This window comes from Oncorhynchus tshawytscha, linkage group LG03 (assembly GCF_018296145.1).
Source record: "Oncorhynchus tshawytscha isolate Ot180627B linkage group LG03, Otsh_v2.0, whole genome shotgun sequence".
In the NCBI taxonomy this organism is placed as follows: domain Eukaryota; kingdom Metazoa; phylum Chordata; class Actinopteri; order Salmoniformes; family Salmonidae; genus Oncorhynchus; species Oncorhynchus tshawytscha.
Genome location: NC_056431.1, coordinates 958813 through 985109, shown reverse-complemented (window position 1 = coordinate 985109; position 26297 = coordinate 958813). Strand labels below are relative to the sequence as shown.

General features: G+C 43.8%; 2 protein-coding genes across 5 annotated transcripts in view; both read right to left on the bottom strand.

Moving 5' to 3' along the window:
* Window positions 1-294: 294 nt before the first annotated feature.
* LOC112235346 (extracellular matrix protein 1) lies at window positions 295-18648 on the bottom strand. Of its 3 annotated transcripts, none has more exons than XM_024403774.2 (8): window positions 18358-18648; window positions 17518-17583; window positions 17080-17396; window positions 16555-16742; window positions 3133-3418; window positions 2829-3040; window positions 1203-1290; window positions 295-971 (listed from the first exon to the last, which is right to left on the bottom strand). In XM_024403774.2, exons 1-8 carry the CDS (start codon window positions 18416-18418, stop codon window positions 783-785), a joined length of 1407 nt encoding a protein of 468 aa, XP_024259542.2. In that variant the 5' UTR covers window positions 18419-18648; the 3' UTR covers window positions 295-782. The 3 variants fall into 3 exon arrangements, with proteins under 3 accessions (XP_024259542.2, XP_024259543.2, XP_024259546.2); XM_024403775.2 differs by having other exon boundaries at window positions 295-908; XM_024403778.2 differs by having other exon boundaries at window positions 809-967.
* Window positions 18649-21337: 2689 nt separating this feature from the next.
* LOC112235376 (nuclear receptor ROR-gamma) overlaps window positions 21338-26297 on the bottom strand; it is a 31705-nt gene continuing 26745 nt past the window's right edge. For both annotated transcript variants that reach the window (XM_042307034.1, XM_042307037.1), the window contains one exon: window positions 21338-22446. In XM_042307034.1, the coding sequence (XP_042162968.1) occupies window positions 22288-22446 (159 nt within the window). In that variant the 3' untranslated portion in view covers window positions 21338-22287. The remainder of the gene's footprint in view (window positions 22447-26297) is intronic.

The window sequence follows — 26297 nt, the reverse complement described above, 5'->3', positions numbered from 1 at the left end:
GTATATAACCGGCTTCATACAATGCCTTTGGACGGTGAGATGAAACCACTCAATATCGCCATCTGCCAGGCTTTGGGCTAAACTCTGTGGCTGTGACAGCTAGTGAGGACCCTGTCTGTCTCTATTAATGCAAGTTCTACTACACTAACTTAGTGGATAAATGTCAGTCACACAGTCACTATAACATAAAGTCCACTTCCATCAACATGTCAGTTTATACAAATAATCATTTCAATGTTGTTCATGTGTCAGATAATGACAAATTACAATAACTGGCAGTGCTTCACTCCAAAATGATTAAGACATATTCTATAAAGATTTATTTCAAATGTTAGAAATAGAACAGGACAACTGGACTAGCAGTTCTGGAGCTATATGAAAAATACAACTAACAAATCTGAAACATATCTGCTTTACGAAACAAATCACCATTTGAATTACCACTTCTTTTTTATATTCATATCAGCTCTCCAGGTGTTCTAACATTATAACAACCTCTTAATGACAGACACTGACAGTAATACTGAAATATTATGTGCACTCGGATACCATACATTAATTGGTTGTCATCTGGCCATGCTAGAAAATATGGAATAAATGGCACTAACTATAAATTCTGCTTACTCTTACCCTAACCCCTGTTTGACTAAATCATGCAATTGCTCAACAGTTATTCTGTATTACCAATTGTATCCTTTCTGGCATGGTTATCTAGTGACTACTGCAGAAATGCCCTGACCGCTAATTCGGATTGGCCCACTGCCATCAGAGTAAAACCAAAATCAGGTGAGGAGGAATTTCCTCTTTCTGAGGTGTGGGGACTTGGTTGCCTTGGTGATGGCATTCATGAGCAGTCTGGAGAGGCAGATAGGGGAGTCCTGGGAGAAGGAGGAGGAAGGGCAGGACTTCTGCAAGACAGAGGAAGAGGAGGGCTTCCCCTCAAGACAGCGTGTCTGCGACAGCATCACTAGCTGGGTTCACAGTCAAAGAGAGAAGTTATGAAAACAACAATATCAAAAATCCTGCAACATGCAAGGAGCTACAATATAAAAATGATTGTTTATAACTAACTTAACTCTCAGTCTAAGATCCTGTAGACACTTGATGGCCAATCATGTTCATTTTATCCCAATGGGACAACCTGGTTAATATGAGATATGGGGTTGTCTGAGTGAACCTGCATTATTAAGTGTCGAACTCACCTGTATCTGAACACATGCAGTTCTCTGGTCTGCTGGCAGGGAGCAGCATTGGTCCACTAAGTTCTGGACAGGGAGAGCCACAGGGAAGCTGAGAGAGCAGATTGCAAGATCATCTCAGTATACTACATCTTTGTTTTACTCGATAATCAAACCAAATCAGTCAAAGGGCTTTGTTAGACAGATATGTACAAATGTCCCTGGATTAAACTAGCTGCTGTAATAAGATACTTGTGAAAGTTATGGTATACTATTGTTTTTAAACTTTTGGTAATGTTTTTTGATGCAATGCGAATCTGGAATTTTAATGTCATTAACCACGTTTCCATCCACAGTTTTATTGCAAGTAAGGACATACTGTATAAAATAAAACCACAACAACTGTAATGGAAACAGGAATTTTTTGTGAAATTGTATAAATACTGACAGATAATTTGTTCGTTTGACATGGTGGGATCTTTTCGTCTGTAAAATGAGTTATGTGAGAAATGGCAGTGGAAATTCCTTTATGCGCAACTATTAATATAATAACCATCATATTGACGTAAACTTGCAGTCACTCGATAATATGGTGTGTGGTCCTTCTACTACGACTCAGGAAACTATGCAGTTTATTAGGCTACAGATGAAACAAGTTATGATGAACTTCACAGGGTGGTGAAGATGCACAGTGATGCTCCTTTCCAGTAAATATCAAAGGTTTTATTCTGGTGACATTATGATTGATGCTTGACTGCCATTTGAAAAATGTAAATATTGGTCGCTGTTATCCATAATAAATCTCATCATGTAGACTAGTTTACCCACACTGTATTTGCTAGCTGTTGGCTCGAGCGAATGTGCCAAGACCAGAGTTGGCACATTTACTATTTATAACAACCGTTTCTGTGACAAATCTATCAGGAAAGTTGGAAATATGATGGAAACACGCTGATCTTGTCACACCCTGACCATAGTTTGCTTTGTATGTTTCTATGTTTTGTTTGGTCAGGGTGTGATCTGAGTGGGCATTCTATGTTGTGTGTCTAGTTTGTCTGTTTCTGTGTTTGGCCTGATATGGTTCTCAATCAGAGGCAGGTGTTAGTCATTGTCTCTGATTGGGAACCATATTTAGGTAGCCTGTTTGGTGTTGGGTTTTGTGGGTGATTGTTCCTGTCTCTGTGTTTGCACCAGATAGGGCTGTTTTGGTTTTTTCATGTTTCTTGTTTTGTTAGTTTGTTCATGTGTAGTTGCTTTATTAAAGAACCATGAATAGTAACCACGCAGCGTATTGGTCCGCCTCTCCATCAACCCAAGAAAACCGTTACAGATCCTTAGATTTTTATTCAGGAAAATGAAGAAAAAAAGACATTTTGTGTGCACTACTAAAAAGCACTACAAGTCAGTTTGGTGGAAACACACCACTTGTGGGAAAATGCGCAAATTTAAAATCTGTCGCCAGTCGGATGGAAACATAGCTACAGTCACCATCTACTACAGTGAAATGTACCCTTTCTGAAAGGTCTGGTTCTGTCACCCAGAAAGATAAACAATCGGGCTGGGCAGCATAAAAATGTGACTGAGGAGGAAAAAGGTACAATTAAACACACACACACACATACACACACACAAACCTAAACAAACCCTTACTTCTTGATGATCTTGTATGTTTCACAGATGTGTCCGAGGTTGTGGGTCTGTGGTGCGTCAGAAGAGTCAAGCTTTTGGTCATAGTCTGGATGAGGGGCGCGGGAGGAGAAACAGGTGTACCTCTCCTCACCTTCTCCCACATCACAACAGGAGGAGTTGTGAGGCCTCTCCTTCTGCTCTTCCTCACAGAACCTGTCAAGCTCCTCACGCCACTAAGAGAGAGGTGGAGAGATGTTCTGTAAACACTTGAATTGATCAACACTCGAACTGTACACACACACACACACACCCACACACTCCTTACCTTTCCCTCAGCACAGGGTAGCACGTTCTCCAGTCCCTTACAGCAGTGTTTGAACCCTCTCTCCAGGCGGTTCATGGCCTTTGATTGGCGGGCCAGCCAGCCAAAGCCTGTACGTGGCAGGCACTTGGTGGTGGAGAGGGGTCGGCTGTTGTGTAGGCAGCAGACCAATCCGATGTTGTCGAAAGTGGGGCGTCCAGGGGGGAAGCTGATGTCAGAGTCTCTGGGAGTAGCTTGGGGGCTCTTCTTGTGCTTGTCCCCTCTGAGAGCACATGGACCAGGCTGGGACCTGGGAGGAAAGGACACAATACATGTAGTCATTAGTTGCCAGGGCTGTGGCGGTCATGACATTTTGTCAGCCTGTGATTGTCATGCAAATGACTGCCAGTCTCATGGTAATTGAAGTTAATTAACATCAACACGTTTAGCATCTCCTGGCTTCCACACACAGCTTACAAGCCACTGATGCAGACCTTTGGAACATCTACATTTTAAGATGTCTAATAAATCCATTTAATATAGCCTACACCATCACAATAAATCCATTATTTATTTTAGACAGGTTTAAAAAAACATGATATGATGAAAATGTAGTCTATTTCAGAAGAACAGAATTGCATAATCTGAGTTTCCTTATGTTAGGCCCTGATCAGGCTATGCCATATGGCTGTGGGCTACACTAGTTAATTTAGCAGAAAATATTTTCTTAGAATTCCGTGGCATTGTTTTATAATATGAAGAATACAATTGAACATAGCTGAATAAAATAGAAAGGATATTTTCTCCAAATGATTTGAGGGAGTGAACACATGCTGCTATTCTGTGTTGAGCGGTTAACAAAGAAACAGGTCCTCCTGTATGCTTAATGTTTTGTTCATTACTTTAAGACATGAAGGCCAGTCAATCTGGAATATTTCAAGAACTTTAAAAGTTTCTTCAAGTGCAGTCGCAAAAGCCATCAAGCGCTATGATGAAACTGGCTCTCATGAGGACCGCCACAGGAAAGGAAGACCCAGAGTTACCTCTGCTGCAGATGATATGTTTATTAGAGTTACCAGCCTCAGAAATCGCTGCCCAAATAAATGCTTCACAGATTTCTAGTAACAGACACATCTGAATATCAACTGTTCAGTGGAGACTCCCTGAATCAGGTCTTCATGGTCGAATTGCTGCAAATAAACCACTACTAAAGGACACCAATAATAAGAAGAGACTTGATGGGCCAAGAAACACAAGACATGGACATTAGATTGGTGAAAATCTGTCCTTTGGTCTGATGAGTCCAAATTTGAGATTTTTGGTTCCAACCGCCGTGTCGTTGTGAGACACAGAGTAGGTGAACGGATAATCTCTGCATTTGTGGTTCCTACCGTGACGCATGGAGAATGTGGTGTGACGGTGTGGGGTTGCTTTGCTGGTAACACTGTCAGTGATGTTTTTAGAATTCAAGGCACACTTAACCAGCATGGCTACCACAGCATTCTGTGGCGATACGCCATCCCACCTGGATGGCGTACAGGACAATGAGCCAAAACACTCTCCAGGCTGTGTAAGGGCTGTTTGACCAAGAAGGAAATTGATGGAGTGCTGCATTAGATGACCTGGCCTCCACAATCAGCCGACCTCAACCCAACTGAGATGGTTTGAGATGATTTGGACCGCAGAGTGAAGGAAAAGCAGCCAAATGAGTACTCAGCATAGGTGGGAACTCCTTCAAGACTGTTTTAAAAGCGTTCCTCATGAAGCTAGTTGAGAGAATGCCAAGTGTGTGCAAAGCTGTCATCAATGCAAAGGGTGGCTACTTTGAAGAATCTCAAATATAAAATATATTTTGATTTATTTAACACTTTGTTGGTTACTACATGATTCCATATGTGTTATTTCATAGTTTTGATTTTTTTCACTATTATTCTACAATGTAGAAAATAGTAAAATAAAAAATTAAGACCCTGGAATGAGTAGGTGTCCAAACCTTTGACTATATGTTTTGATGTTTAATACATTCTAAGGCTGCATGATGTGACTAATGATGATTTGAATAAGAAAACACATGAAAGTTATGTGCTCTGCTCTGTTTCTTCCACAGGCTGCACACACTTCATCAGTCTCTCATTCACAATTTGACAAGCACTTGATCATATTCTCACCCATCAGACTATTCTCAATTTAATCTGGCGTGTACCAATATGTGTGAAATTACTTTTGATTAGAATGCTCCACAAAAAAAATTCATGTCATCCGTAGCCTGCACTTCAATAGTGAATAGCGAATGGAGGTTATGTGCAGTTACTGTATGTTTTTAAAATGCAAGCATAGGCAGTGCATCTATAAGGCTAGGATAAGCTTTTCCTAAAGTAAATTGAATTAAATTGCCAAAATTATATAGCCTAATTAGCCTACTCCTGTCTATACAGAAATAAATTAAATCACTCAAAATAGGCTACTAAAGCATGATTTGGCCACAGAGGATATTTATTTTGTTGTGGATTGTTTTAAGTAGACTTGCCTACAGTTGGAAGGAAAGGCAACGCGCAATTTGGGCAGATTATTGTTGAGTTGCGACTATCTGTGAAAGTAGAGGCCAAGCCAGGCATATCGCAATATTTCAAAATACAATTGCGGGAAAACATACTTTGGACAGAAAATGGTTATCGCTGTAAAGAGAAGACAATGAAAGGACTAATCTGTCTTTTAGTTATCAAAATTCTCAATTAAACAAACAGAATAGCCTATTTTATTGGCACCAGCCGAGAGCAACAGCAATATCCTTGGTGAGTGCACATATGATATGTGAGTGCACATATCCTTGGTGAGTGCACATAGTAATACTTTAAAGTTTGTTTTTGGACAATAATTTCCTCCTCCGACTTACGTTGAAGTTGGTCCCTCTCCTTGTTCGGGCGGCGTTCGGCTAGCCATCGCTGATCCTCTTTTAATTTTCCTTTGGTTTTGTCTTCCATCACACTTGGTTTCAATCCCATCAATTACATGTTGTGTATTTAACCCTCTGTTCCCCCTCATGTCCTTGTCAGATTGTTTATTGTAAGTGCTTGTCCACGTCTGTCCTGGTGTGAGTCGGGTTATGTACCCATTATTTGATTGTTCTGTTTTCCGGTGGGTTTTTTGTTATTAAACTGCGCCATTTGGAAACACAGTTTTTGCTCTCCTGCGTCTGACTTCTCTGCCGTCAGTACGCACCCCTTACAGAATCACCTACCTGACGATGGAGTCAGCAGGAGCAGGTACCCCGGGTATAGGGGTGGAGGAGCGCGTCCGGGAGCACGCAGCAATGCTCCGCCTTCTTGGCACTGCCATGGACCGCGTTGTCCAAACTATGGACCACTGGGAGAGACAGGGAGTTCTTCCAGCACCTCCATCAGCACAACCGGGGTCTCCTCTGAGCGCCCCTCTCCCTCCTGGTCCCAGTGGGATTCGTCTCTCCCTGCCCCAGGAATAGGATAGAAAGGCTGCGAACTGCCAGGGGTTCCTTCTTCAACTTCGGGCCGTGAGAGGGTGTCCGCCCTCGTCTCATGCCTCACCGGGAAAGCCCTGGAGTGGGCCAATGCCGTGTGGAGAGAGGGAGATGCGGTGTTGGACCAGTTTGAGGAGTTCACCCGCCTGAGGGTAGAGTGGCGGGTGAGCGCCTCTTCCATCTGAGGCAGGGGACGAGGAGCGCCCAGGAGTTCGCCCAGGAGTTTAAGACCCTGGCTGCCGGAGCGGGATGGAGCGACAGGGCCCTGATCGACCATTACCACTGCAGTCTGCGCGAGGATGTCCGTTGGGAGCTGGCCTGCAGAGACACCACCCTCACGTTCGACCAGCAGGTGGACTAGTCCATCCGGCTGGACAACCTGCTAGCTACCCGCGGACGTTCTGATTGGGGTTTGGTGGTTCCATCCTCCCGCACCCCCTCTCCGATACCCATGGAGCTGGGAGGGGTGGTGCACAAGGAGACCGGAGGGGGTTCCAGCTCGTGCACTATCTGTGGCCGCAGAGGTCACACTGAAGGTCAGTTCCGGGTTGGTTCCTCTGGGGATCGAGGCAGCAGGCAGTGCGCTCTGGTGTCACCCCAGGTGAGCCGGCACCATTTTCACCCAGAGCCCTCTGTTGCACATGGTTGTGTATGTCACTTTCCCTGAGTATTCCCTGCATTCCCAGCATAAGGCACTCGTCGATTCAGGCGCGGCTGGGAATTTTATTGATAGAGTGTTAGCCTATAGTTTAGGGATCCCCATTGTTTCCGTGGCTGTGCCTTTCCCCGTTCACGCCTTAGATAATCGACCATTAGGGTCAGGGTTGATTAAGGAGGTCACCGCTCCTTTGGGCATGGTGACGCAGGGGGGTCACAAGGAGATAATTAGTATCTTCCTTATTGACTCTCCTGCATTTCCCATGGTGCTGGGCCTACTCTGGTTAGCTTGTCATAACCCCACAGTTTCTTGGCCACAGACGGCTCTCACGGGGTGGTCGCGAGAGTGCTCAGGTAGGTGTTTAGGGGTTTCCGTTGGTGCTAGTACGGTGGAGAGTGTGGTGGTGTATATTGATGACATTTTGATATACTCCCTTCTCGTAGGCCTATTACATGGACAATGTCGTTTTTAATTGATATTTTTGTCACTGTCAGCAGAATAGACTACCCTTTAATTTGTCCTATTAAAAAAAGATTTTGATAATGTCTCCAGTCATATATAAAGTGTAGTAGAATGGCATGAAATGTGCTAAGACATGGCACCAGCCTTACGCATGGTGTCCCCGGTTTGCCAGCACAGTCCAGTGCGGGCTATTCCACCTCGCCGCACTGGCCTGGCTACGGGAAGCATTCAACCAGGTAAGGTTGGGAAGGCTCGGTGCTCAAGAGCTCCAGTGCGCCTGCACGGTCCGGTCTACCCAGTGCCACCTCCACTCACCAGCCCTCCGGTGGCAGTCCCCCGCACCATGCTGTCTCTCTGTCTTCTCCCTACAGGTGCTCCCGCCTGTCCAGCGCTGCCAGAGCCTTCCTCATGCCCAGCGCTGTCAAAGTCTCCCGTCTGTCCTGAGCCGCCAGAGTCTCCCGTCTGTCCTGAGCCGCCAGAGTTTCCCGTCTGTCCTGAGCCGCCAGAGTCTCCCGTCTGTCCTGAGCTGCCAGTCTCCCGTCTGTCCTGAGCCGCCAGAGCCGTCAGCCAGCCAGGAGCCACAAGAGCTGTCAGTCAGCCAGGAGCCGCCAGAGCCGTCAGTCATCCAGGAGCCGCCAGAGCCGCCAGCCAGCCAGGAGCCACCAGAGCCGTCAGTCAGCCAGGCGATGCCAGAATCGCCCTTCACTCCGGAGCTGCTGGAGTCTCCCGCCTGTCCGGCGCTGCCGCAGTCTCCCGTCCATTCGGGACCCATGGCTAGGGTCCCCAGTCGGAGGTCGGCGGCGAGGGTCGCCGCTCATAAGAGGCTACTGGGGCGGTTGAGGAGGCGGACAAAAACTGTGGTGAAGTGGGGTCCATGTCCCGCGCCAGAGCCGCCACCGCGGACAGATGCCCACCCAGACCCTCCCCTATAGGTTCAGGTTTTGCGGCTGGAGTCTGCACCTTTGGGGGGGGTACTGTCACGTTCTGACCTTTATTTCCTTTGTTTTGTCTTTATTTAGTATGGTCAGGGCGTGAGTTGGGGTTGGCAGTCTATGTGTGTTTTTCTATGTTAGGGTTTTGAGTTCAGCCTAGTATGGTTCTCAATCAGAGGCAGGTGTCGTTAGTTGTCTCTGATTGAGAATCATACTTAGGTATCCTGGGTTTCACTTTTGGTTTGTGGGTGTTTGTTGCCGTGTGAGGGTTTGTTGCCTCACGGTACTGTTTCGGTTTTAGTTCATGTTCACGTTTATTGTTTTATATTTCATAGTGTTCAGTTTATATCTTAAAATAAACGTTATGGACACTTACCACGCTGCGCATTGGTCCTCCGATCCTTCTCGCTTCTCCTCCTCAGAAGAGGAGGAGGAATGCCGTTACAGTTTAATTGAGTTGTAAGATAGTACTTTTGCACATATAACACACTGTGGCTGAGGTAAGGCACTACTCCCAGTATACACTACTATTCAAAAGTTTGGGGTCACTTAAATGTCCTTGTTTTTGAAAGAAAGCACATTTCTGTCCATTAAAATAACTTAAAATGTATCAGCAATACAGTGTAGACATTGTTATTAGCCTTCATTTATCAGAACAGGAATAGACTGATGAGTTTCAGAAGAAAGTTTTGTTTCTGGTAATTTTGAGCCTGTAATCGAACCCACAAATGCTGATGCTCCAGATACTCAACTAGTCTAAAGAATGCCAGTTTTATTGCTTCTTTAATCAGGACAACAGTTTTCTGCTGTGCTAACATAATTTCAAAAGGGTTTTCTAATGATCAATTAGCCTTTTATAATTATACATTTGGATTAGCTAACACAACGTGCCATTGGAACATAGGAGTGATGGTTGCTGATAATGGGCCTCTGTATGCCTATGTAGACATTCCATGAAAGACCAGCCATTTCCAGCGACAATAGTTATTTACAACATTAACAATGTCTGCACTGTATTTCTGAAAATGTTTATGTTATTTTAATTGACAAAACAATTTGCTTTTCTTTCAAAACCCAGGATAATTCTAAGTGACCAAAACTTTTTAATGGTAGTGTACGTGAACCCCAAATCAATGTAGTCGTATTTGCACCTCTACGATGGTCCAATGTCCCTGTCTGTTGTTCGGTGCTTTCCTGGGTAAGGGGCAGTAGCTCTTCGGCTGCATCAGATTCACAACTGTCAGTGTCCATGCTAGCTGGGCTAACAACAAATGTAGAATTACTGATGCTAGCATTGGATGTGCTCGTGGAAGCTGAACAACTTGTGTCGTCTGTCACGTCCTGACCTTAGTTTCTTTTTTATGTCTCCATTTTAGTTTGGGCAGGGCGTGAGTTGGGGTGGGCATTCTATGTTATGTTCTGTGTGTTAGATTTCTATGTGTTTTGCCTGGTATGGCTCCCAATCAGAGGCAGCTGTCAATCGTTGTCTCTGATTGAGAACCATACTTAGGCAGCCTGTTTTCCCACTATGGGTTGTGGGTAGTTGTTTTCTGTTTTGTGTTTCTGCACCTGACAGGACTGTTTCGTTTTCGTTCATTCTCTTTGTTATTTTGTTTTGTGTTCAGTTTAAATAAAAATAACATGAACACTTACCACGCTCTGCTTTGGTCCACACCTTCTTCATACGACGACCGTTACATCGTCGACATGTGCAGGTGTAGTACTGTTGGTATGTGTCTCTATGGTCGCGGGCCTTACTTCTTTTGAACCATTAATCAATTTTTGAGCAAACGGAATGAGCAGCAGCTACGTTTGGCTATATACGGACCATTGGTGGAATTCCCGCAAGAGAGTAACGGTTAATGTGATTGGATGTTAATTATTTGACTAGGCTACCTGTATTTGACATTGTGTTATTTCGCTGAACAATAGATGGTTGAATTTTATTTTTGGCAGTGAAACGAGGCTACTCAGTAGAGAAAAAAACACCAAAATGTATAGCCCTGTTGAAAAATCTAAATCGACTGTTTGAAGATGTGGGAAGCTTTTTGGGAAGCTCCATGCTATACACGCTCAGCCATGAGTTATTAGCCTAAATTATGACCATCCAATCTACTCATCACATTTCCAATAGAAGGCTATTTTACATAAGAAACAGCATTATGCTTTATTATAAAAGGTGCATTTTTATAGTGAAACATATCTTCCCCAAATATGAAACTCACACACTGCCTATGTTTGCCAGTTAGGCTACACCGGTTGTAAAGCAGATTAATGTGCTTAATTTTAAGAATTGAGACATAAATATATCAGCACAAGAAAGCTGGGATCCTCTTTTATATAATGGCCAGTCAAAACTCTGTTTTCACACGCAACTGCGCACTGACTGAGTTTATAAGAACACATGTTTCACTAGGCTCTGTGGGCTGTGTGCTCTCTTACTGTGTCCCAGGGGTTCTAGGTCTGTAGGCTGTGTGCTCTCTTACTGTATCCCAGGGGTTCTAGGTCTGTAGGCTATGTGCTCTCTTACCGTGTCCCAGGGGTTCTAGGTCTGTAGGCTATGTGGTCTCTTACCGTGTCCCAGGGGTTCTAGGTCTGTAGGCTGTGTGCTCTCTTACCGTGTCCCAGGGGTTCTAGGTCTGTAGGCTGTGTGCTCTCTTACCGTGTCCCAGGGGTTCTAGGTCTGTAGGCTATGTGGTCTCTTACCGTGTCCCAGGGGTTCTAGGTCTGTAGGCTATGTGGTCTCTTACCGTGTCCCAGGGGTTCTAGGTCTGTAGGCTGTGTGCTCTCTTACCGTGTCCCAGGGGTTCTAGGTCTGTAGGCTATGTGCTCTCTTACCGTGTCCCAGGGGTTCTAGGTCTGTAGGCTATGTGGTCTCTTACCGTGTCCCAGGGGTTCTAGGTCTGTAGGCTATGTGGTCTCTTACCGTGTCTCAGGGGTTCTAGGCCTGCAGGCTACGTTTAGAGTTATTTGGCCACGTTAGTTATGATACAAACCTTGTCAGAACATATAGGCCTATGGGCTAGGCTACATGACATGCGCGACTATGATTTGAAAAAGTTGCACAAAAAAAAGCATGCGCTGTTTCTTGCCTTATGCACATACTGGGCACCATTAACATATTATAATATTGTCACCCATTAGACTAGTTTAATCTTGCCTTTACATATACTAAATAGGGATGCTCGATATATTGTGAACATTTCGGAATCGGATGATATTAGCTAAAAATGCCAACATCGGTATCAGCCGATGTCTAGTTTAACGCCAAATGTGCAAAACCGATGTCAAAGCAGGCGTGCATACCTATATAACGAAGGTAAATGACATAATGACGCCACGTAAAAGTTTGCACTATTTGTGCAACACAGCATTCCTAAACTAGCCCACAATGTATGCTGTGTGGATCGAGCAGTCAACAAGTAAAAATGTCAGCAAGACAACTCAAAGGTGAAATCCATTAAAGCCAAGATAATGGGATTCATTGCCCTTGACAATCAACCGTTCTCTGTCGTTAGTAATGTTGACTTTTGCCAACTGGTCGAGCACCAGTTAACACTACCAAGTGCGCTATTTTTCTGACGTTGCCCTACCAGAGTTACACAGTAATCTCATCACTGCTATTATCTTGACGACATACATACTATGGAACGCCGCTGGAGTCTTTGCGTGTCAAAAAATATATAGTAGCATTGTCAAATCTGTACAAAAAAGTCTGCAAACAAGCAAACACTGGCCACGAACGATGTGTTTACAATACCGCATTGGTAATAAAGCATAATTTGTTCGACCGCAACTTCTGGGGTAGCTAGCTTTAGCTTGGTACATAGCTAGCACCAATTCAACCAGCCTGAACACAATGACCAGTAAAAACTGCTGTTATTCTTAGCAATGATTTAGGAATCCTTGTAAGTATTAGCTAGATTGACACATGTTGTTCGCCTATTGCAATTGAACATTAACATTAATCAAATAAGAACTGTCTTTAACCCCCTTAAATTAGGGTTATTTTAGATGCCACCTAGCTATATAGTTAGCTAGGTATCTATATAGTTTTATAGGTATCTATATAGTTAGCTAGGTATCTATATAGTTAGCTAGGTATCTATATAGTTAGCTAGGTATCTATATAGTTAGCTAGGTATCTATATAGTTAGCTAGGTATCTATATAGTTAGCTAGGTATCTATAGCTACTGAAACAGATTATGTTGTGTTATTTGACACGTCAAATAGAGTCATTAGACGTATCTTTTTTGACACTCAAAGACCCAAACGGCGTTCCATAGAAATCCTGGTTGGGATTGAAACGACTGAACATATTAACAACGAAACAGCACAGCAAATAAGTGAAAGAAATAGGTTTTGATTATGTTTTACTGGTAGTGGGGACATACATAAATGCCAACAAAATAACATTTTGGTCAGTGTGGGGTGTGTGTAACCTTTATTTAACTAGGCAAGTCAGTTATGAAAGAATTCTTATTTACAATGACGGCCTGGACAACGCTGGGCCAATTGTGCGCCGCCCTATGGGACTCCCAATCACGGCCGGATATGATACAGCCTGGATTCGAACTATGGACTGTAGAGACAGTCTTGCACTGAGATGCAGAGCCTTAGACCGCTGCGTCCATGTGTGTGTTAACTATTTACCTATACTAGAATGCTTAAGTCCGCAAAAAAATGTAATATCGGTATCGGGTTTTTTTGGGCAAGGAAAATATTGAATATCGGTATCTGCCAAAAATGTAATATCGGTATCGGGTTTTTTGGGAAAGGAAAATATTGAATATCGGTATCGGCCAAAAATGTAATATCGGTGCATCACTAATACTAAATATTATATGTATGAAATTAGTTTGGATTATTATCATGCAGCTATCAGAATAGGGGCAGGGGGAAGAATAAATGTAATACATACTCTATGAAGATGGTGCCGATGAACATGGCTGATGTTTTACTTTCTCCCGACCAATTGTGCTTTTTTGTTCGTTTTTTTTTTGCAGTTTGAGTAACTTATTTTTTTACTCATTGTGTACATAATGTTGCTGCTACCATCTCTTATGACCAAAAATAACTTCTGGACAGAACAGCGATTACTCACCACGGACTGGAATAAACTTTTCCTTTAATGAGTCCGAGGAGAAGGATATCTTGCTTTCATTGGAACAGGACCAGATCCCCCCCTTTTGTGTGAAGAAAAGACGCAGGAAAAGGTGCTGCAGATCGGGCATCCTTCTTAGAATCAGTAAGCGAGCGAGTAAACTCACGCTGCCATCTGTTCTTCTTGCTAACGTGCAATCATTGGAAAATAAAATGGATAACCTACAATTAAGATTATCCTACCAAGGGGACATTAAAAGCTGTAACATCTTATGTTTCACGAGACGTGGCTGAACGACAATATGGACAATATAGAGCTAGCGGAATTTTCCATGCACCGGCAGAACAGAGACGCTACCTCTGGTAAGACGAGGGGTGAGGGTGTGTGTCTAATAACAGCTGGTGCGCGATGTCTAATATTAAAGGAGTCTCGAGGTATTGCTCCCCTGAGGTAGAGTACCTTATGATAAGCTGTAGACCACACTATCTACCAAGAGAGTTCTCATCTATATTATACGTAACTGTCTACTTAACACCACAGAATGAAGCTGGCACTAAGACCGCTCTCAACCAACTCTATAAGGCCATAAGCAAAGAAGAAAATGCTCACCCGGAAGCGGTGCTCCTTGTGGCCGGGGACTTTAATGCAGGCAAACTTAAATCAGTTTTACCAAATTTTTAACATGTCACGTGCAACCAGAGAAAAAAAAGTCCTAGACCACCTTTACTTCACACACAGAGATGCATACAAAGCTCTCTTCCACCCTCCATTTGGCAAATCTTACCTTATCTGACCCCTCCTGTCTCAGCCTCCAGTATTTATGCTGCAGTAGTAAGTGTCGGGGGGCTAGGGTCAGTTTGTTATATCTAGAGTACTTCTCCAGTCTTATCCGGTGTCCTGTGTGAATTTAAGTATGCTCTCTCTAATTCTCTGTTTCTCTCTTTCTTTCTCTCTCTCGGAGGACCTGAGCCGTAGGACCATGCCTCAGGACTACCTGGCATGATGACTCCTTGCTGTCCCCAGTCCCCCTGGCTGTGCTGCTGCTCCAGTTTCAACTGTTCTGCCTGCAGCTATAGAATCCTGACCTGTTCACCGGACGTGCTACCTGTCCCAGACCTATTATTTGACCATGCTGGTCATTTATGAACATTTGAACATCTTGGCCATGTTCTGTTATAATCTCCACCCGGCACAGCCAGAAGAGGACTGGCCACTCCTCATAGCCTGGTTCCTCTCTAGGTTTCTTCCTAGGTTTTGGCCTTTCTCGGGAGTTTTCCTAGCCAACGTGCTTCAACACCTGCATTGCTTGCTGTTTGGGGTTTTAGGCTGGATTTCTGTACAGCACTTTGAGATATCAGCTCATGTACGAAGGGCTATATAAATCAATTTGATTTGATTTGCACTTTTTGCACCAAAATACGTGCACCAAAATCTCTAGGAGACAGATCGCGTCTCCTTCCTGAGCAGTATGATGGCTGCGTGGTCCCATGGTGTTTATACTTGCGTACTATTGTTTGTACAGATGAACGTGGTACCTTCAAGTGTTTGGAAATTGCTCTCAAGGATGAACCAGACTTGTGGAGGTCTACATTTTTTTCTGAGGTCTTGGCTGATTTCTTTGGATTTTCCCATGATGTCAAGCAAAGAGGCACTGAGTTTGAAGGTAGGCCTTGAAATACATCCACAGGTACACCTCCAATTGACTTAAATTATGTAAATTAGCCTATCAGAAGCTTCTAAAGCTATGACATCATTTTCTGGAATTTTCCAAGCTGTTTAAAGGCACAGTCAACTTAGTGTATGTAAACTTCTGACCAACTGGAATTGTGATACAGTGAAATAATCTGTCTGTAAACAATTGTTGGAAAAATTACTTGTGTCATGCACAAAGTAGATGTCCTAACCGACTTGCCCAAACTATAGTTTGTTAACAATACATTTGTGGAGTGGTTGAAAATTAGTTTTAATGACTCCAACCTAAGTGTATGTAAACTTCCGACTTCAACTGTACATGCACAAATTACCTCAACTAACCTGTACCCCCACACACTGACTCAGTACCGGTGCCCCTGGTACATAACCTCATTATTGTTATTCTTATTGTGTTACCTTTTATTATTACTTTTTATTTTAGTCTACTTGGTAAATATTTTCTTGACTCTTCTTGAACTGCACTGTTGGTTAAGGGCTTGTAAGTCAGCATTTCATGGTAAAGTCTACACTTGTTGTATTCTGCGCATGTGACAAATATAGTTTGATTTGATGTAAATACACTTAAATAGCAAGTAGAGGGTGCATTTCCTATGGTTAATATTCATGCAGCCAAGTAGGCTATACTCCTTTGGAAAGCGAAGCAATGTGCTTAATATTAGGAACGTTGAGAAATAAATATAGTAGGTCTGGCCTATAGAAAGCTGATGGGATCCTCTTTTTAAAAGAGGCCAAAAAAATTCCCACAATTGATTAGCCTATAGAACTGTTGCGCAACATGAGCTCATGGGCACTCATGAAGTGTTTGATTCGATTTTCGATTTACATTTCTATTGATGTCAGAGTGATTAGAGAGACAGTACGGTGCTGAGTACCAGCACATTAGCAACTGACTGTTAGCAAGTTTGGTACTCTACTAATGATCAGCACCATCAGAGCGCAGTTTTGGAGAAGCCTAGTTACCGTGACTAAACAGTCACGTGGAATTTGACTGCGGTCATGACTAGTAACCACCAGTGTGGCGGTAATACCGTCACCATAACAGCCCTGCCCTAAAACTAAAGTAAACCTCTCTCCCTCCCTTACTTGTGACAAGTGTTGGGGTTAAAGGTGAAGCCAGGTTCAGGTATGGGGGTGGTCGGCAGGTAGGTGGGGTCTGGGTTTTCCCTATGGAAACAGCTCAGTCTGGCCTCGCCCTCCTTCTTGCAGCAGGGGTGATGGACTGTCTTCACTCCGGACTCCTCAGTACAGAATGTGGACAGGGTCTGTTCCCACTGTAAGTGACATATACAAACATCAATTCACACATGAAAAATAGAGATAAAAGAAGTCCTAAAATAGTGAAGATACAACTTTAGTGGGCCTGACTCATGAATGCCTTCCCCTCTACACAGCTATACAGATAGACTCCAAGGCTAATCTGTTGTGTCTGTAAGGGCTTTCCTTCTACTGAGTCTCATCTTCCCTGGGCATCCTCTGTCCTCATCACTATTGCATCTGTGCACCTAGAAGGTGGTTCTGTTGGTACACTAGGAGTGAATGGACCTAAACAGAACTGAACGCAACACAACACGAAAGGACAGAATCCAATGTTGCCGCAGAAACACTCACCGCCTGTGTAACGCAGCACAGCGTCACTTCCTGGACCTGCTGTGTCCCGTTCCCATGGCAACATGCGCTGTACCAGGACTCTACCCGGTTGACTGCTGCAGCTCGACGACTAAAGTGGCCTCCGCCATTGCGGGGGAGGGAGTAGGAAGGGTACCGCGGACGATGGCTGCTATGGAGACAGATGGCCTGGAGGTTTTTATGGGAGGGCCGGCCGGGGGGGAAGAGGACACTGGGGTAGGACTCCCCAACCGAGCGAGGCCCAGCCATTGGCCGAACTCCAGGTGTAAAGTCTGTGTCCGGGTACTGGGTGATCTCCCCTGGAAGACAAATATACACACAGCACTGTGAGGGCATTGTAAAAACAAAATAAAAAAAATAAAAAACACACACACACACACACATACACACACACACACACACACTACATGTCACACTAACTTTGCAGGAAATCCTCTATGTCAATGGAGGCCGGTCTCTGTAACATGTCAGGAAGGGATCTGTTATCTGTGGAAGGATGGGAGAATGTAAACACACGCCCACACATACTAGTTAATAAATAAGCCATAGCACTCTGACCATGTGATGTCAGTACTGTTGTTTTCCACCTAGATTTGTGGAAATCATGAAATCAGAATGCTTAAAGCTAATATGTAACTTTTTGGGTGACCCAATTCACATAGAAATGTGACTTATAGATCTGTTATTCTCATTGACAGCAAGCCTAAGAAGTGGAAGATCTGTTGTAAGTATACTATTTCAATGATTCCCATTTCTTAAGTTACATTTTTGCTTCTGGTTTTGTATACCAGCTTCAAACAGCTGAAAATACAAATATTTTTGCCTATTGAAAATGTATTTCATAGCGGTTTAGATGGTACAATGATTCTCTACACTATACATTGCTTGTTTTGTCACAAACTGAAATTAACTATTTGAATTGTATCAAGCAGGAAATTACGGAGCCACTTCTGCATATTGCACCTTCAATTAACATGGTGTGAATTCTCTAGTCTAGATGTTTGTTATACCTAGAATAATAGTTATACTGTTAGTAGACTTGGACAAAGTTGTTCCACACTAAACTGGTGGAATGGAATGTATCACGTCCAACAAATAATGTTTTTCTTCATGATCTTGATAGGGCATAAAAATGGCCTCTTCTGTGCACTTCTAACAGACCATGCACAAACAGAAGGGGAGCCATAAACACATACCAGGACATAAAACAAGGACAGAAAGAACTGATGACTACATGCAAAAACCTTGTAAGCTACAAACCTTCAGACGAGCACACCAGCACTAATGCACACCAGCACGCTAGAGCCCAAGACCAACCCATTTTGAGTACTGATACTGGAGTTATCCTTGTCCTCTTTCACTGGACTGTTTCAACTCCCTCTGTTTTGCCCTCTTTCACCCCCCACTCTCTTTCCCTGTGTTTAGCAAAGTTGTTCCAAAGCCACGCCAAGTTCAGGAAACGACTTGACAAACGACAGCTGGAATCCCTTCTTTTCAAACCGTTATGTCCTTTTGGAGTGGTATGAAACAGAGAATGAGTGTGTGAGAGCTGTGAGAGAGCATAAATACATGTATGGTTGTTCTGTGATTGGAGGGAAAAGAGGGAGGTATTGTCCCACCATTAGTCATCAGTGCTATGTATTCATGGATGGAAGCCAGTCTCCCCCCAAAATTGGCCAATAACAAAATAAATAGTTGTCCTTCATTTCGCAAAAGAGGTTGAATGTATCCTCACACTATGGAAAGCAACTGATTGTGCAAAAACAGCACCTCTCTGTATGTGTAATATTGAATGCAAGGGAAGCTAGCAAGCATTTGGTCTCCCTTGATAAAACACTTATAAAATAATAGCCAATCAGTGTTGAACTAAACCTAGTGAGCTCAACTGTGAATGGTCCTGGCACACCCAAAAAAGTGTCAAGGAAGCCAGTTTGGATTTGGCTGCAGTCCAATCACATCACATCATGTCACATCCAGAAACAATTTGAATCTTGTTGTGTTGTTGTCCTCCAGTGACTAGCTAGCTAAAATTGTCCTAAATTAGCCATGGATGAAGATAGGGTTTTGGGCTTGTGGTTTTACTTAATTCTCCATACTGGCCAATGATTATGACAGCGATTCTGATCCAACCATAAAATGTATAGTGTCTCTTGCCTGAGAGGATGGAAGTTCAATACGTAGCCAGAAGTAGAAGGCTAATGTTAACCAGCTGGCTCATCGTTTCCCATGAGAGCAAGTTAGGCTAGCGAGCAAGCATTTTTGCCAGGTAGCCTAGGACAACAAAAACTAAAAGCGTGTACTGTATGACAGAGTCATAGAACGTTTCGTCCACATGAAAGGGAGGAGGCGTTGCTAGAAATGTGACTTATAGATCTGTTATTCTCATTGGACAGTGCAGTTAGATTAACAAGAATTTAAGCCTTCTGCCAATATCAGATATGTCTCGCATTAGCCTACGTTAGCTAAACCGGTTCATACACATATACAGTGGGGCAAAAAAGTATTTAGTCAGCCACCAATTGTGCAAGTTCTCCCACTTAAAAAGATGAGAGAGGCCTGTAATTTTCATCATAGGTACACTTCAACTATGACAGACAAAATGAGAAAAAAAAAATCCAGAAAATCACATTGTAGGATTTTCAACTCCCTCCAAATATTTTCTATGGGGTTGAGATCTGGAGACTGGCTAGGCCACTCCAGGACCTTGAAATGCTTCATACAAAGCCACTCCTTCGTTGCCCGGGCGGTGTGTTTGGGATCATTGTCATGCTGAAAGACCCAGCCACGTTTCATCTTCAATGCCCTTGCTGATGGTAGGCTTTGTTACTTTGGTCCCAGCTCTCTTCAGGTCATTCACTAGGTCCCCCCGTGTGGTTCTGGGATTTTTGCTCACCGTTCTTGTGATCATTTTGACCCCACGGGGTGAGATCTTGCATGGAGCCCCAGATCGAGGGAGATTATCAGTGGTCTTGGATGTCTTCCATTTCCTAATAATTGCTCCCACAGTTGATTTCTTCAAACCGAGCTGCTTACCTATTGCAGATTCAGTCTTCCCAGCCTGGTGCAGGTCTACAATTTTGTTTCTGGTGTCCTTTGACAGCTCTTTGGTCTTGGCCATAGTGGAGTTTGGATTGTGACTGTTTGAGGTTGTGGACAGGTGTCTTTTATACAGGTAACGAGTGGAGGACAGAGGAGCCTCTTAAAGAAGAAGTTACAGGTCTGTGAGAGCCAGAAATCTTGCTTGTTTGTTGGTGACCAAATACTTATTTTCCACCATAATTTTCAAATGAAATTCATTAAAAATCCTACAATGTGATTTTCTGGATTTCTTTTTCTAATTTTGTCTGTCATAGTTGAAGTGTACCTATGATGAAAATTACAGGCCTCTCTCATCTTTTTAAGTGGGAGAACTTGCACAATTGGTGGCTGACTAAATACTTTTTTGCCCCACTGTACATATGAGATGACTCATGTAGGGTATGTAAACATTATATTATATTATACCAGACCACGATACTGCCAGTCTGCAGCTGCACGTGTAAAGTGCTTCAAACTCTTACTAAAGACAGTAGGTGGGAAGGAGAAAATCGTATCTCAGACAGCCATTGCTGCATCTGAAAATCTGCTCTGAAAACAGCCCATACAAGCCAGGACAACTAAGAAGAAGGACATTTTGACCTCTGGTGGACAACCAGAGTCTTACACCAATCAACATCTTCCCTGTAGAAGGATTGATTGGTTTCAGAGATAGAAGACGAACAAAGGTATCCACACATAAATACATTCATTATTTATTTTCCCAAAACGGGCAGTTTTAGACGGAACAAAAGTCTTCCCATACACACAACGAAGCTCAGCTGAGTGTCAGCCACTGCCACTCTCACACACAGTTAAGAAGTGGTGTCCTGTACCCACATCCAGTTAGGATACTTTCAGCTACAAGGTACCGAAGGTGAAGTCATACAAGAAAAACAGACATCCGCACACTACTGAAACACACAGATGTCGATAGAACACACTCAGCTCATTGGGTAGTCTATGAATCAAACACACACCGTTGAGGACGGCTCAAAGCAGGAATGTCTGTGTGTGTTTTATCATAGATGTGTCGTTAAAACATGTACATTCTACCAGTGTGCAGCTGCATGCACTGAGTTCTCTCCCGCTATGTTTCCTCTTTCCCTTCCTGGCATGCAATTAAACATCCTATTTTGTACATTGGGAAAACAGACAATACAGGAACACCAGTCATTTTTTAAATCATATCAGCAGTTTATTGGAAGCCTTTTCAATGGGAATCACCATGGTAACACTTAGAAGACAAACTAACAGAGAGCATGTTAAAGCAACAAATCTGACACGTTTACAATAACAGTCATGCTCAAAGTTAGTCATTCAAATGCCTACCTACATACTGTAGGCCTACAGCAATATTACCCAGCATCCAAGTTTATGTTCTAGATTATTCATATTTACATTTCTGCCTGTCTAGGATTTCTGACTCTGTTTTAATGCAACACACAGACTCTATTAAAGCTTGATAGAGACAGATAGGATTGTTGGTCAAATTCGATCCACCACAGTTCATTGAGAAGACTAGCTATATACTTGACTGTGTGTTTGGCTCCTGAAGCATGGGGCCCATGGGCTATAGTTCAGGTACTCAGTCTGATGGGTTAGCCAACTCTGTAAAGTCACACATTTAAAAACAACTCAGAAAACACTCATTAGATTTCATAGAGATCATCTAAATATGGTCATTTATACCAGCTAGCAACTGGTCTGGATACAGTCACAACAGCCGCCCTGAGTCAAAATAACATAATCTCAAGGACGAAATAACACTCTCAAAAAGGAAAAACAAAACAACAATCTATAAAACATTTTTTTGCATGAAAAATCGGTTCAATGTCCAATCACTAATAGGCTACTGAAATAATTTCATCAAATCAAATCATTGCTCTCTGAAATGACAAAAATATATTTATTCAACAAGTGAAGCATTCAAAGTAATTTCCTCTCATGTTATCAATGCATTCTCATGTGTCTGTGTCTCTGTGTGTCTAAGTTTGTGTGTCTGTGTCTCTGTGTATGTGTCTGTGTGTGTTTGTGTGCGTGTCTGTCTACTTCTGTATGCATGTTTCTTTGTCTAATTATCTGTCAACATGTACGGTGCAGTTCAGAGGGAGTTCAGAGGGAGTCCACAGAAGGCAGGTCAGAGGTGAACAGCTCCTTGTATAGAGGAGGGAAGACAGAGTGGACGGTGAGCGGGTAGCGCTGGCTGAACCAGTGCAGCTTCTCCACATGAAGACTGCACAGAGACCGCAACACTGACACCTTCTGGTAGAGCTGGGGACATCACACACACACAGCTTGTCAATGACAGTTCTACACACTGTCCAGTGATGTCATAGAGGGTAAACAGCAGTGGTGGAAAAAGTACTCAAATGTCATACTTCAGTAAAAGTAAAGATACCTTAATAGAAAATGACTGAAGTAAAAGTGAAAGTCACCCAGTAAAATACTTCTTGAGTAAAAGTCCTAAAGTATTTGGTTTGAAATATACTAAAGTATCAAAAGTAAGTGGAACTGTTCAAATGTTCTTAAGCATCAAAAGTAAAAGAATAAACCATTTCAATGTCCTTATATTAAGCAAACCAGATGGCACCATTAAAAATAAAATAATTGACGGATAGCCAGGGGCACACTCCAACACTCAGACATCATTTACAGCTAGCCAGGGGCACACTCCAACACTCAGACATCATTTACAGCTAGCCAGGGGCACACTCCAACACTCAGACATCATTTACAGATAGCCAGGGGCACACTCCAACACTCAGACATCATTTACAGATAGCCAGGGGCACACTCCAACACTCAGACATCATTTACAGATAGCCAGGGGCACACTCCAACACTCAGACATCATTTACAGATAGCCAGGGGCACACTCCAACACTCAGACATCATTTACAGATAGCCAGGGGAACACTCCAACACTCAGACATCATTTACAGATAGCCAGGGGCACACTCCAACACTCAGACATCATTTACAGCTAGCCAGGGGCACACTCCAACACTCAGACATCATTTACAGATAGCCAGGGGCACACTCCAACACTCAGACATCATTTACAGATAGCCAGGGGCACACTCCAACACTCAGACATCATTTACAGATAGCCAGGGGCACACTCCAACACTCAGACATCATTTACAGATAGCCAGGGGCACACTCCAACACTCAGACATCATATACAGATAGCCAGGGGCACACTCCAACACTCAGACATCATTTACAGATAGCCAGGGGCACACTCCAACACTCAGACATCATTTACAGATAGCCAGGGGCACACTCCAACACTCAGACATCATTTACAGATAGCCAGGGGCACACTCCAACACTCAGACATCATTTACAGCTAGCCAGGGGCACACTCCAACACTCAGACATCATTTACAGATAGCCAGGGGCACACTCCAACACTCAGACATCACTTACAGATAGCCAGGGGCACACTCCAACACTCAGACATCATTTACAGATAGCCAGGGGCACACTCCAACACTCAGACATCATTTACAGATAGCCAGGGGCACACTCCAACACTCAGACATCATTTACAGATAGCCAGGGGCACACTCCAACACTCAGACATCATTTACAGCTAGCCAGGGGCACACTCCAACACTCAGACATCATTTACAGATAGCCAGGGGCACACTCCAACACTCAGACATCATTTACAGATAGCCAGGGGCACACTCCAACACTCAGACATCATTTACAGATAGCCAGGGGCACACTCCAACACTCAGACATCATTTACAGATAGCCAGGGGCACACTCCAACACTCAGACATCATTTACAGATAGCCAGGGGCACACTCCAACACTCAGACATCATTTACAGATAGCCAGGGCACACTCCAACACTCAGACATCATTTACAGATAGCCAGGGGCACACTCCAACACTCAGACATCATTTACAGATAGCCAGGGGCACACTCCAACACTCAGACATCATTTACAGATAGCCAGGGGCACACTCCAACACTCAGACATCATTTACAGATAGCCAGGGGCACACTCCAACACTCAGACATCATTTACAGATAGCCAGGGGCACACTCCAACACTCAGACATCATTTACAGATAGCCAGGGCACACTCCAACACTCAGACATCATTTACAGATAGCCAGGGGCACACTCCAACACTCAGACATCATTTACAGATAGCCAGGGGCACACTCCAACACTCAGACATCATTTACAGCTAGCCAGGGGCACACTCCAACACTCAGACATCATTTACAGATAGCCAGGGGCACACTCCAACACTCAGACATCATTTACAGATAGCCAGGGGCACACTCCAACACTCAGACATCATTTACAGCTGGCCAGGGGCACACTCCAACACTCAGACATCATTTACAGATAGCCAGGGGCACACTCCAACACTCAGACATCATTTACAGATAGCCAGGGGCACACTCCAACACTCAGACATCATTTACAGCTAGCCAGGGGCACACTCCAACACTCAGACATCATTTACAGATAGCCAGGGGCACACTCCAACACTCAGACATCATTTACAAATGTAGCATTTGTGTTTAGGGAGCCCGCCAGATCAGTGGCAGTATGGATGACCAGGGATGTTCTCTTGATAAGTGTGTGAATTGGAACATTTTCCTGTCAAAATGTAACTTGTACTTTTGGGTGTCAGGGAAAATGTATGGAGTAAAAAGTACATTATTTTCTTTAGGAATGTAGTGAAGTAAAAGTAAAAGTTGACAAAAATAGAAATAGTAAAGTAAAGTACAGATACCCCAAAAAACGACTTAAGTTGTACTTTAAAGTGTTTTTACTTAAGTACTTTACACCACTGGTAATGCTCTCCACTCACTACTCCGTCAAACTTAAATGAATGAGTGTGTGTGCACGTGTTTATGTGCAAGTGCCTGTGTGTGTGCATGTATGTGCAAGTGCCTGTGTGTGTGCATGTATGTGCAAGTGCCTGTGTGTGTGCATGTATGTGCAAGTGCCTGTGTGTGTGCACGTGTTTATGTGCAAGTGCCTGTGTGTGTGCATGTATGTGCAAGTGCCTGTGTGTGTGCATGTATGTGCAAGTGCCTGTGTGTGTGCATGTATGTGCAAGTGCTTGTGTGTGTGCATGTATGTGCAAGTGCCTGTGTGTGTGCATGTATGTGCAAGTGCCTGTGTGTGTGCATGTATGTGCAAGTGCCTGTGTGTGTGCATGTATGTGCAAGTGCCTGTGTGTGTGCATGTATGTGCAAGTGCCTGTGTGTGTGCATGTATGTGCAAGTGCCTGTGTGTGTGCATGTATGTGCAAGTGCCTGTGTGTGTGCATGTATGTGCAAGTGCCTGTGTGTGCATGTATGTGCAAGTGCCTGTGTGTGTGCATGTATGTGCAAGTGCCTGCGTGTGTGCAAGTGCCTGTGTGTGTGCATGTATGTGCAAGTGCTTGTGTGTGTGCATGTATGTGCAAGTGCCTGTGTGTGTGCATGTATGTGCAAGTGCTTGTGTGTGTGCATGTATGTGCAAGTGTCTGTGTGTGTGCATGTATGTGCAAGTGCCTGTGTGTGTGCATGTATGTGCAAGTGCCTGTGTGTGTGCATGTATGTGCAAGTGCCTGTGTGTGTGCATGTATGTGCAAGTGCCTGTGTGTGTGCATGTATGTGCAAGTGCCTGTGTGTGTGCATATATGTGCAAGTGCCTGTGTGTGTGCATGTATGTGCAAGTGCCTGTGTGTGTGCATGTATGTGCAAGTGCCTGTGTGTGTGCATGTATGAGCAAGTGCCTGTGTGTGTGCATGTATGTGCAAGTGCTTGTGTGTGTGCATGTATGTGCAAGTGCCTGTGTGTGTGCATGTATGTGCAAGTGCCTGTGTGTGTGCATGTATGTGCAAGTGCTTGTGTGTGTGCATGTATGTGCAAGTGCCTGTGTGTGTGCATGTATGTGCAAGTGCCTGTGTGTGTGCATGTATGTGCAAGTGCCTGTGTGTGTGCATGTATGTGCAAGTGCTTGTGTGTGTGCATGTATGTGCAAGTGCCTGTGTGTGTGCATGTATGTGCAAGTGCCTGTGTGTGTGCATGTATGTGCAAGTGCTTGTGTGTGTGCATGTATGTGCAAGTACCTGTGTGTGTGCGTGTATGTGCAA

What these genes read in the sequence shown, in the direction of transcription:
- LOC112235346 (XM_024403774.2), bottom strand. Translation starts at nt 18,418, where the DNA reads ATGGGTTGGTCTTGGGCTCTAGCGTGCTGGTGTGCATTAGTGCTGGTG. An exon ending in TACCCTGTGCTGAGGGAAAG is followed by an intron (nt 3,041 to 3,132) that starts GTAAGGAGTGTG and finishes CCTCTCTCTTAG; the next exon opens with TGGCGTGAGGAGCTTGACAG. An exon ending in CTGCATGTGTTCAGATACAG is followed by an intron (nt 972 to 1,202) that starts GTGAGTTCGACA and finishes CTGTGAACCCAG; the next exon opens with CTAGTGATGCTGTCGCAGAC.